General features: G+C 36.8%; 1 protein-coding gene across 1 annotated transcript in view; it reads left to right on the top strand.

Annotated features, from left to right (window-relative positions):
- The window catches only part of SLC6A11 (solute carrier family 6 member 11), a 114,859-nt gene extending 103,863 nt beyond the window's left edge, over nucleotides 1–10,996 (top strand). Inside the window, exons 12-17 of the mRNA XM_070933672.1 lie at nucleotides 312–414; nucleotides 4,927–5,027; nucleotides 6,721–6,891; nucleotides 8,223–8,328; nucleotides 10,543–10,599; nucleotides 10,992–10,996. Coding sequence (XP_070789773.1) covers nucleotides 312–414; nucleotides 4,927–5,027; nucleotides 6,721–6,891; nucleotides 8,223–8,328; nucleotides 10,543–10,599; nucleotides 10,992–10,996 — 543 coding nt within the window. The remainder of the gene's footprint in view (nucleotides 1–311; nucleotides 415–4,926; nucleotides 5,028–6,720; nucleotides 6,892–8,222; nucleotides 8,329–10,542; nucleotides 10,600–10,991) is intronic.
- The last annotated feature ends 2,023 nt before the right edge of the window (nucleotides 10,997–13,019 follow it).

Here is a 13,019-nt window from a genome sequence, read left to right as displayed (position 1 = left end):
TTATCAGATGTCTCTTACCTAAACTTACTGATGAAGGTTAGCTTTTAACTACTATAAGGTAAATCCTTGCTGTGACACTAATATTACTACACTAATGGAGGTGTCCCACAATGAAAATAATGCCTTTAAAGGAATAATTTTCCTCTTGACTTGTGCAAAGAAGAAGAATGTTGTATTTTCCTCTTTTCCAGTTATAATTTGAAAAATTACATGGTATCCTCCAGTGAATGCTTTCTGAAAATAATCCTCACTTTTAACACTAAAATGTCACAAAGCCACAACCTTCTTATTTTTTTAATTTTCTTTTTCAGGGTGGAATGTATGTTTTCCAACTATTTGATTCCTATGCTGCTAGTGGAATGTGCCTTCTTTTTGTGGCTATATTTGAATGTATTTGCATTGGCTGGTTTTATGGTGAGTCAACTATTGATGTTATTGCCTGAAATTACATAATACTTTTCCGGATAATTTGAAAAATGTATTTTTGATGTCAATTATTTATGTCCTGTTTCTCATTAAACAAATATGTCTCAAACATGTTAAATATACACTAGATATACATTGTCATCAGTATCTTTTCCAGGGAGTAGTTGGGGAAATTTTTCTGGCCTTCTGCAGAGAAAGGATCATGCAGGGCAACAAAACAAAATGTTTAGTGTTATCTTTGTTTCTTCCCACAGAAATTATTTCCATAATGTACCTTGTCAGATAAAAATGTATGAATTGAGGCAAAATTTTAAGATTAGAATTGTCAAGGAGCATGGTTTATGGATCTTCCCTTCTGATAAATATTGTTTCCCATATAGCTATCCTTGTTTCTAAGGGTTTAGGAGTTAAATACAGAGTGCAGATTTAATACCCTTGACTCTTTTGTGAATACTTAATTAATTAATTTAATACTTCTATAATTTAAAAAATAATTTATTTATTAAATTTATGTGCCACCTATCACTCTATCCAAAGAGACTCCGGGTGGCTGTGCTGTCCCACTCATTCACTCACATGCACATAATGGTGATTTAGTGGGTTTATTAATATTTCCCAGAAATTCCCTTCACCCAAAACCCAGAAGTCTCAATTAAGTCCTTCCAAAAGCAGACTAATGCTAGTCCACAGAGAGGTGGCCAATGAGTCCACAAGGCACTTAAAAGTTTCCCAAATGAGATAAACCCACCTGGCAAAGTTAAATCCATAATACAAGCGGGTTTACAGGGCAAGGAAAGTGCAGAGTTCACAAGGCATGATCCAAGTCAAGACCTGGTGTCAATCAAAGCAAGGACTGCATCACAATGACCAGGGAAAACACAGCTAGGAAATGAACACGTTGTTCCCAGCATCGCCTCCATCTGTCTGCTGTGCTAAATAACCAGCTTCTGGTGCAGCTCATTAAAAAGGGCAAGGCTGCCTCCTTGCAAGTAATCGGGCTGACCTTCGCTGCTCCAGCCTTTTCTCTGCCCTATGTATTCTTGGATCAGATGAAGAAGGCATCACTGACTGGCTGCAGCTATGTGGTTTTCCCACCTGAAGCCTCAGGGCTGTCCCGCTGCAGCTGTTCTTCAGCCAAATCCCTATCAGATGGCTGCTTGGAGCCATTGACCAACTCCCCTCCAGACATGTAACTGATTCATCTTCCCCGAGTTGATATCTGGAGAAGTATCTGGGAAAGTGTCTGGGGGAGTCATCACAATGACTCAGAATGCCATAAAAGTAAAAATATAGAAACAATTATAAATATAAGAAAAAAAATTAAACTTACAATAATTAAATACAGACTGTAGTAAATGTGTGAACTGCATTCAGTACTAAGTATATGAGATGCAACCCCATATATGTGGACTACATAAAATGCTCTTAAACTAGAATATTCTCAGAAAGCTGAATTCACCCTGAACAGCAACAGTGGGAGGAATCAGTCAGGAACCAGTGGCCCAGTATATGAAATAAAGTATGAATAAAGAGTGTCCCTTGATTTATCAATCTAATTCATTAAAACTGTATTGCTATAGTATACAAGCAAACTCATCCAACTTCCATGAATTAATGGTTTAATACAACATTCCAAATTTAATTTGGGAATTTTTTTTGTAGAGTTATTCGGTTAGGTACATAGATACTCATCATCTGCCAAAATAAGTGTGCAGTGAAATGGAATAAACATCCTATCTTTCTTCAGGGAAAATAGAAGATCTTATTTATTTATTTATTTATTTATTTATTTATTTATTAATTTATTTATTATTTATTTATTTATTTATTTATTTATTTATTTATTTATTTATTTATTTATTTATTTATTTATTTATTTATTTATTTATTTATTTATTTATTTATTTATTGGTTCGATTTATATGCCGCCCTTCTCCGGAGACTCAGGGCGGCTACAATGCGTTAAGCAATAGCCTTCATACTTTTGTATATACCTGCTTAGTAGGGCTTTTGCCCCCCCCCCCCCCAAGCGGTGTTCTTTTTAAAGATTTTATTGGTTTATTGATTTTATGTAGCTGCCCATCATATTTCCATGAGTCTGGGCAGCTTACAAAGTTAAATGCAAATATAATTTTTAAAAATAGCCAAAATCATAACAATAAAATAATTATAAACAATAAAACTATTAACAACCAGTACAACATAGTATGTGGGAGAATACCATTAATTTCCCCGACAGACTCCAGACCACCATTACTGGATTCCTAGTCAGATAGCAAAGCCAGGTCTTCAGGACTTTCCAGAAGTCCAACAAAGTCAGGGTCAGCTTGACTTCAGGGAACATGATCTTCCAAAGAGTGGGTGTTGTGGCAGAAAAGGGTCTCTCTTGGGTCCCATCAGATGGCATTCATTTGTGGATGGGACTTGCAACATGCTGTTTCTGCCAGACCTGATGGGATGGAAAGATATGATTGGGGAGAGGCAGTCTCTCAAATAAGTCAGTCAGGACTTTATAAATCATTATCAGCACCTTGAATTGAACCCCCAAACAAACTGGTAATCAGTGCACTCAATGAACAGAGGTATAATGTGCACTGATCTATGGGTATCTTTTTTAGTGATTGTCTCATATGGCAATTGTTCAGAGCTATAACAAGGATGAAGAAGTAACTGTCCAACAACCGTATTTTTCGGAGTATAAGACGCTCTGGAGTATAAGACATACCTACCATTTTTGGGGAGGAAAACAAGAAAAAAAATCTGCCTCTGCCTCCCAGCAATTTGCCTTGTTGCAGCAAACAGCAAACAGCCTGCTTTAGTTTCATTTTCATTTTCAGCACAAGAAAAAAAAAATCTGCCTCTCAGCAATTTGTCTCCTTGCAGCAAGAGGCGAAGGCCTGCGCAGCAATAAGCAATGGCAATCCCTGCAGCCTGAAACAGCTGAGGGTCGGGAGGCCAATCCAACGACAATCAGCTGCTTGTGCTAATCAGGCTGTGCTGAAGCTGAAATGGACTGCGTGCTGCTTGCTGCTAGGAGGTAAATTGCTGAGAGGCAGATTTTTTTTCTTGTGCTAATCAGGCTGTGCTCAAGCTGAAATGAGCTGTTTGCTGTTTGCTGCAAGGAGGTAAATTGCTGGGAGGCAGAGGCCAAAGGGTGGGGGCCAGCCGGTGGGCAGGGCTGCATTTGAGTATAAGACTCACCCAAATTTTCACCCTCTTTTGGGGGGGAGTGCATCTTATACTCCAAAAAAAACGGTAATTCTTGCATTTATAACCTTTGCAGCAGAGGTGAAATCCAAATTTTTTTACTACCGGTTCTGTGGGCGTGGCTTGGTGGGCATGGCAGGGGAAGAATACTACAAAATCTCCATTCCCACCCCACTGCAGCGGAAGGATACTGCAAAATCCCCATTTCCTCCCCATTCTTGGGGGAAGGATATTGCAAAATCTCCATTCCCACTCCACTCTGGGGCCAGCCAGAGGTGGTATTTGCCAGTTCTCCAAACTACTCAAAATTTCCGCTACCGGTTCTCCCGAACCTGTCAGAACCTGGATTTCACCCCTGCTTTGCAGTCCTGTGAAGCAAATAAAAGTTGAGGTAAGCACAGTTGAACTTTAACTTAGTGAACTTAAGTCACTTAGACTTAACAACCATATTCCTGGTCCCAATTGTATTCCCGAAACCCTAAGCCACTCAGTCTTGCCAGGGTTGTATTAAGCCTGTTGTTCCCGATCCTCCAAGGATCGAGACGGGACATCAGTGTTATTGCTTACTTCATCAGGGGCAGAAATATACAGCTGGTATCATCAGCATACTGATGATATTTCACCCCATGGCTACAGATGACCTCCTCCAATGGCTTCATGTAGATGTTAAACATTTAATAAAATGTCTTAGCATGATGTTTTTGCTGTTCTCTTTCCCTTTGTCTTTTCCTGCTGATAGTGAAATAATTGATGCTGAGCTAATGTTTATCCCCTTGGAGTCTCTCCTTATCTTTAGCAATAGGTTCCATCTTATTTTTGGGTTACATTTGGAAGGTGGTGGCATCAGGAAGCTTGAGGCTCTTCCCTACTCTTGTAATGTCATAACCTCATGATACAGCATCGTTCTCAGGTGGCTCCAAAGGAAAATAAAAGTGACAGCCTTGTACATCCCTTCCTCAGATGTGTAGTGACACAATGGACATCATGCCAAGAGCACTCTCGGGGGCCTAAAGCAGCACCGGAAAGAACTGTGTTACCATAGCTGATGTAGTTACAGCTAAACCAGACCCAGTAAATAATGGACAATGTCTCTTTCCAGTAACAACCACATTTTTAGCAGCTGCCTTTGCCTTCCATTTTTAGGCATTCATTGACAATCACAGAGAAAGGGTGAATCTAAGAAATAGTGTATAAACGTCTGTGTCACTACAGCATTCCAGAAGCATTGTCACTAGACTGAAACTAAGGTGTTCATGGATGCACACTCACACTTTGCTCTTTTATTTCGCATAGGAAGCAATCGGTTTTATGACAACATTGAAGATATGATTGGGTACAGACCACTGGTATTGTTTAAATGGTGTTGGATGTTCCTTACTCCTGGCATTTGTGCAGTAAGTAATAAAACACGTGATTAATACGAGAATACAATTAGTAAGGCTCTGGCAAGGTTTCATCCAGATGTCTTGTTCAAATTATTTTGCAGAAGTAGATAATACAAGGAGAATGCAACAAATCTCAAGTGGTTAAGTGGAAAAAAAAACCCTTATGAAATATCCTTCCATATACTTAGCTATTTTTTTAATTGATCATGTTATATTAGATTTTTTTTTCCTAATGCACCCTGATTCATGGCAAGAAACAATTTAAGGCATTGTTTCTTGCCATCTTCAATTTGTGTATGTGTGTGTACACATATGTGTGTGTACCTTTGAGTCAGTGTTTACTCCTGACAGCTGCCTGGACATCCCTGATGTTTTTTGACAAGGTTTCAAAATTAACTTGTCATTGCCTCCTTCCTAGGGCTCAGTGACAATGACTGGCCCAAGGTCCTGCAGCTGATGCCTTGGTGCCTAAAGACAAGAACTCAGGGCCCCCCAGTTTCCAAGCTGATGCCCTAACCACACTGTTTCTTTGTACATTAATTCATATTGCAATGATAGACTACATAAGAGATGTAACTTATACAGTATCTAAATATATGGCATTTCCTTCATGGCATAGGAGTTTACTAATCTGCCTATTAGATTAGATTGGACACTTGGACAAAAATGTGGTAGACTAAATCCTAATTGATTTACATAACTCTTGTCTCCAAATCTTGCTGTACCCTGCCCTCAATTCCTGGAAAAAACTAACTTGGTTTGCTGGCACGAGCCATTTCACTCGGTGCCATTGATATACAAAAGAAAATTGATGGACTTATATAGACAAATGTGTGCATGTGGGTGGGTATGGACACAAGCATGCATATAAATACATTCACAGAGGGGTCTATGACAATGATGGCTAAACTTTTTGCCGTCGCGTGCCAAAAGCAGGGGGAGCATGGGGGGGTTGTGTGCGTACGTGCCTACACCCATAATTCAATGGGCCTCACCCCCGTGCATGTGCACATGACCCCTCCACGCTCCCCACGCTTTCGGCATTTTTCTCTGTGTATCCATGTATGGTTGTGTACATTTTGCTTATTGTATATTAAGTTATATATATAATATATGCATTGTTGTAACAATGTTTTATTGGAGAAATGCACTGCAGCAAAACATGTGCAGAATTCTCAATTCCATTCTGTCCTGAACATACCAAACTGTTGTGATTTAGCTATTTGCAGAAATAAATATTCCAAACTTGAAGTGGTTTGAGGTCTATTGAACATTTTGATATTTTTGTCCAGGTTGAGGCCACCTGAAATTGCATACATTGCAATGTTTGTGAGAGGTTTCTGAGAGATAGGAAAAAAATCAACGCAGTAGTATGCAAATGGAAACATGTTCTACTCACAAGCCCTAAGTCGATCTGCACAAATGCAACTTGTGACCAAATTGAAAAGAAGTCTTTATGTCTTTCTTATTTAAATTAAAGCTCATTTGGATTTCAATGTGAAATCTGGTTCCTTTGGGTAAAAAAGGAGACAGATGCAAGTTACGTTGAAATTGAAGGAAAAAGCAGTGATAGCATGCTGTCCATCTGTCTTCCAAAATATGACCTACTATATTAATTTACTAGGATGAAGAGAGTTTCCTGAGCAAGATTTCACTCTCTTTTTTTCTCAAGTATATGTAACATATTCCTTCCTTATTTCAGGCCATCTTCATATTTTTCCTGGTGAAATATAAACCTTTGAAGTACAACAACGTATATACATACCCAGACTGGGGTTATGGTATTGGATGGATGATGGCTCTCTCCTCCATGGTCTGCATTCCTTTGTGGATCTGTGTAAAATTGTGGAAATCAGAAGGAACCATCTTGGAGGTGATGTTTATTTTTATTATAAAGCAGTTTGATATAGTAGACGAGCAGTTCTAGGTAGAAGCCTAGGAAGAAAAATTAGAATATACATCTTTTTGAATACTGAGTCTTTACATTCTGTTGGTAGTACTTCAGAACTGATGGACTTCCGACTGCATAAATTTGTACCTATTATTGTGATTCAATAAATGCAGATATCAAATGATAACAATCAATTTATTAACTTACCCAGTGGTGGGATTCAAATAATTTAACAACCGGTTCTCTGCTCTAATGACCGGTTGGTTGGCGTGGCCATAGTGGGTGTGGCCAGGGATGTGTGACAGACAGCACTCGGCCTCCTGCACCCGTCTGGGAGCAAAAATGAGCCGTGGGGGGGATGAGCCCACCGCACCCCATTTTGGGCCTAGTAGGCCTCTCTGAAGCCTCCTGGGAGTGAAAACGGGCTGCGGGGGGTGCACCGCACCCACCATGCCCCATTTGGGCCTAGGAGGCCTCCCTGCACTTACCTGGGAGCCAAAATGGGGTGTGTGGGGACTCCTGGAAGGGGCGGACGGGGCCATCCAGCAATTTAACTACTGGTTCACCCGAACTGGCTGAATCCCACCACTGAATTTACCCTTTATTTAATTTATGGTGATACCTATGGAAAAAACCAAGAGACAGCTTGGAAGGGTGCAAAAGTTGACATTTTTGTTACCCAAATAACATGTTTACATTTTAGGACGGTTGCTTTGCGGTTGTTGTTGTTTTTTTAATAATCACAAGCCTATTTAAGGACTTATTCCTTAAGTCCTTAAGGAATAAGTTGAGGGCCACAAATTTATGCACATCGTAGCAACAATATTTTTATCTTAAGTAATCTATTATGGAGTGAATGGAGAACACATTATTAGGGCTGTGTATGCCTCAGATTCGCTTCCAAAGAGGTGCTTTCGAATATGCTTTATTTGAACACATCACCTGACTGTACCTGTCACTACAGCTATCTAATCCTGGAAGGAAACGTGACTGCTTTAATGAGGCATAGACTGGTGCTGCATTCATCCTCCCATGCTTTCTGACACATTTCTTCCAAATCAAATCCAAAGCCCTTATAGTCATATTACATACATACATACATACATACATACATACATACATACATACATACATAGTTTTAAGTTTGCACCATGCAACACCAAAATATATTATGATGTTAAAACCCTGATATATTCAAGAACCTGTGCTTAAAAAGAACAATATGTGTGAACTAGGTTTTATTGAGTTGCCATAACTATAAGAATGACAGAAATACTTAATGTTTTTTTTTTAATTTGCTTACTCTTTTCCAGAGATTCAGAAAACTGATTGCAGCTAGCCCAGATCTGAAAATGAGAGGCAAGATCAGAGCTGGCTCATATGTTGCTACAGCAAACGACTACGATGCCAAACTGAAAGGTGATGGCAACATTTCAGCCATTACAGAAAAAGAGACACATTTCTAAATGAACTTTCTATTATTATTTTTTTGTAAAAATGAAGACATAAATAAATGAATGAATACTTCACTTAATTATAGAAAGCAGCTTGTTTTGCACAACTTTATTAACAAGTTAATTTTAAAGTGAACTTGTATAATTGTTTAAAAGTGATTTTTAATTATTATATAAGTAACAATTATATATATAAATATAAATATATATAAAAATGAAATAGAATTCCTTGTTAGTGATGACTTGTAATATTGTGATTCCGGTGTTTTTATAGCTCCTAGAAGGTTCTGTATAATCTGTTGTAAAACGTTTACACTTTTTTAAGGCATGTGTTGTATAGTTACTACACCCTCTAATTTGTAAGCATGTCCAACCGTTTCAGCTTCTACTGTATGTATATAAAGGGAATCACAATGTCATTATGTTAGTATCTATAAGGGTACTTTCTTCAGATATGTAGCTTTGTTTAACACCTAACTTCCTGAATTGGGGCCTGATCCAATACCGTGGATGTTGATCTAAATCTTTCTGTGGGCCACCAGAGTTGTTTACTGGAGCACTGATAGCCTTCAGTCATGCTTGTGTATTGTTAAGTAAAGAAATGATACAAGCCTACCTTTGGCCAGGCCAAACATTGACATTTGGCAAGCCTGTTTTCACAGGTTTTGAGGCAATGCTTTTCTGCTCAGCCCTTTGAATTTCTGCTTTGGACTTGTGTTGTCTTGAACAACACACTCCACATCTCATGGAGTCATCTTGGAAGCTTTTGGGAGTTTCAACGGCAGCCTCTTCAATGTATGTATTCAAATATGAGAAATCTAGCTCTGAGTCAGTGTGATGGATATACATATTAAGGTTTCCTTTAGGATTACAGAATATATATTTTATTTATAAAAAGTAAATGAGGAAATGCCTTTTCTAAACTTGTTTCTTTTGCCTGACCTACTTAACATACTTACAGAAATGTGGTGGAGACAAGTTGAATTATATTTTTCCTGAATTCTCATAGAAATTATTTTTCTACATTAAAAAAAGCTATTAAGATGCTAGTGATATTAATAGAGTTTGATTTCCCAGGTGTTGGTGTATGAATTTTATTCCTCTTTGTTTGATCCTAGTGATTACATAAACTCAGGTGTTTTGCATTTGACTTTTGATTTGTTTTTAACAGAGAGGCATGCATAGTTTATGCATGTGACATTAAAAGAAAGTCATAGTACAATGGTAGGAAATTATGTCTTCAGTTTTCTCCAACTTGGTAGTACAAGATCTCTTGAGTCTGCCATTCCTATAATGCCAATTAGCATGCTTATCTGCTGACCAGAGATTTAGGGAATTCTACTTCTGGCTTATTTGGAGGAAACTGGTTAAAGATGACTTATTTCATAAGTAGCTAGCAAAAGTTACTGTACTTGAAAAACTGATATATGCAAGTATATATATAAGGCATTTAATAAATCCATCTGTTTCTTGTGCTGTAACATTAGGAAAAAATCCACCAGATATAATATAATAGTTAAAATTATTTTAAAGGTTAGTCTAAAAAGTAAATTTAAAAATAACTAAACCATATTAAGACACTTTGAACTCTGGGGTCTGATATCATTTATTACAGAAGAACTACTACAGGAAGAATGGATTTTATTTAAGTATTGTTTAATTTGATCAGCTTTTTTTTTTTTCATGGGATGCTTATATTGCTGATTTAAAAAAAAAAAAACCAAAGCAGGAAACACTGACAGTTTCAGTTAAGAATCTTTAAATATAAGTCACTAAAAAAATGAATTATATGCTTCAGGTGTTTTATTAAAAGAAAATTCTGAAGAAGTGGGTGGTGGTACAAAGTGGGAAGGTTCATACATACCAAAAACTATGTACTTTTATTGCTGTAAAAGCACATTCAGATATGCTCTATATTAGTCTTCATATCTCCTGTCAAACCTATTGAACTACTGTAATTACATCTCATTATTCAAGGAAGAGGAAAGGTGCAATGTAAAGAACCCTTTCACGAACCTTTGCAGTTGAATACCTACCCACATAGTTTCTATAGATTCAAAAAGAACTGAAAAAGCCAATCACTACATCATATGCATGCTTTGATCTTTTGACTTATCTTGACAGCAATATGTGATAAATCTGTATTATTGACCTTTTTTTATTTATATTTTCTTCATAGACAATTACCCATTGCTAGAATCTATGCATTGCCTTTTTCAAGTTATAGATGTGGTAAGTACCAGGCTTTTTTTAAAAATAAAAATAAAAAAACAAAACAAATCAAGTTGTTAATTTAGAACAGGGGTGGGCAACTGTGGCCCTTTTACAACCTGTGGACTTCAACTCCAAGTTGAAGTCCACAGGTTGTAAAAGGGCCACAGTTGCCCACCCCTGATTTAGAAGGTAGTTTGTATTCTATGTTCCTGAATCTCCTTATGAGTTCCTATTATTACATGAATTACTAAAAGATACAAATCTGCAATTTAAAATTCTTTGGTTATCTATGGAAGGTAGCTTTAAATAATTTAACTATTCATGTATAGGTATTTTCAAAAATGTGAAATAATTGCCTGAGAAATTATTGCTGCCACATCTACTAATCACAATATAGTTTTTTTTTTCAGGTAGTGTAACCTGTCTTTAAAATACCTTTAGCCCAATCCTATGCAGAGATAAATTCCATTGTGTTCAAAAGACTTTCCTATCTGGTAAACATGAAGAGGACCTGTTTTTCATTGTCGTGAGATGATTCGCTGATATGGATTGTCACATGTAGAATGTTGCTTTCATCCAGATGCCCCAACTCAAGAACTATTCTATGAATATGATTCCTATTTGCTGCTATTCACCAATAGCTTTACATACATTCATGTGGTTTGATATGGTCTAAAGCAATGTTTCTTATTTGGTGTCCTTGTTAATTCCCACATTTACTACTTGATCCATTTAATTCTTAGACTTCTTTTTTAATGTATTGCTGGGAGAATTGGGTTCAATTTTCTGATTATGTTTGTTAATTTTCTGGAAGTTTTTTTTTTTTTCTGGGACAAAATGTGATGATGATAAACAGCAATGGCATTGTGATAACTTCTTGTGATGTGCAGTAGGAAACAATAATGCTCATTTTTGAAGTATATGCAGTATTATTCAAAAGTAAAGAAGAGATGAGATTTATGTACACTTTTACACAAATTTTTTATTTAGTATTCAAGGAAGCACATCATTTTGTTGGCGTACTTTTTAAAAAAAATTAAAGAAAATGGGTAAACGTGTGGTTCTTGCTTTACTTAATCCACTGCCTACTTGGCTTGCATTAAAGGTACACTTTTCTAAATGGATAAATACTTGTATTTATCATGGCAACAATGCAAAAGTGGTTTGCTATATAGTATACCTGTGGAATTGCAGCATTCTCTGTTCTATTGGGCAGAAAAATGAGCAGCATTCATCACAACAACAAAATAAAAAAATGCTGCTTTAGAATTTGATTCTTGGATAGAATCAGTTATTCCATTTCAGCCGGCACTGATTGAACTCTTAGTATTAACCAATGTGTCACCTGAATAGTTCATAAATTCATACCTTTTGATCAGTGTGGCAACATACTAGTCATTCTGATAAGGAGATGAACATACACTTATTAATGTATTAACATAATATATCAAAAGAAGAGCAATGCCTTTTTAAGTCTATGTCCATATATCATCCCTTTGACATCCAATAATCACATATACACAAAGTTATTAATGAAGGAATACTATCTCAAGTAGCTTTACGTGCAAAAACTGTGGACATCAAAAAGGCATTGGATTAAGGCAATGAGGCAAAAATGTGGCCCTTACACATTTTAACTTACAAATTATTACATGATTATTGTCCTTAGAAACACTGAGCAGCACGGTGGCCTAGAGGTAAAGATGCTTGCCACCCACTCAGAAGGTTGAGAGTTCAATCCTAAGCAGCAACAGATGTTTCTCTATCAGGATGCAAAGAGAAAATATCTGCTACGAATTCCATATAGGCATCAGGAAGGGCATCTGGCCAGTAAACGCTGAGCTCCATTCAGTCTCCCCAACCCCCACCCTCCTGAAGCAAAGGATTACAGGGTCATAAAAAGATAAAAGAGTTGCAATGAATGAAAGTTGTTTTTGAAGATAAATGATTATACATTTCTTTTTTAAAAAACCAAAAACTGCTAAAAGAAGGGTTTTTTTCTCTATCTTACACCACTTAAATTTTTAAAATAAATTTTAGGAACTGTATGATAACTAACTAACTAATTGGCTGGAAAACAGTATGGGTAAATTATTTAGACAGTTGAATTACTTAAGATAAGTCTTGTATTCTTACTGCTCACCTGAAAGTAAAATGATACTTTTTTTAATCTTCTAGAAAATTGATAATTCTAATTTGCAGATTATTTTTCCCTATATATGCAGTTAATGTAAAAGGTTTTCTAACATAATGTGTAAGACTTCAAATGCCAGGTCTCTCTGCAGTAAGATCACATTCATTCACAAACTGCTGTGGCTTTCAGATTTGCACGTTTGATGTTAGCCTTACCAGGTAGACTGAGTAGGAAACACAACCAGATAAGCTAATTCTACATTATTGTAAAACTTTATAAACAAAGGCCTGAAAGTACAATTTTCTCAC

The sequence above is a fragment of the Pituophis catenifer genome, unplaced genomic scaffold (genome assembly GCF_029215685.1).
Source record: "Pituophis catenifer annectens isolate HBS135680 unplaced genomic scaffold, rPitCat1.0.hap2 SCAF_2, whole genome shotgun sequence".
NCBI classification, from domain to species: domain Eukaryota; kingdom Metazoa; phylum Chordata; class Lepidosauria; order Squamata; family Colubridae; genus Pituophis; species Pituophis catenifer.
The sequence above is the reverse complement of the archived record's forward strand: the minus strand, read 5'-3'. Positions and strand labels throughout refer to the sequence as shown.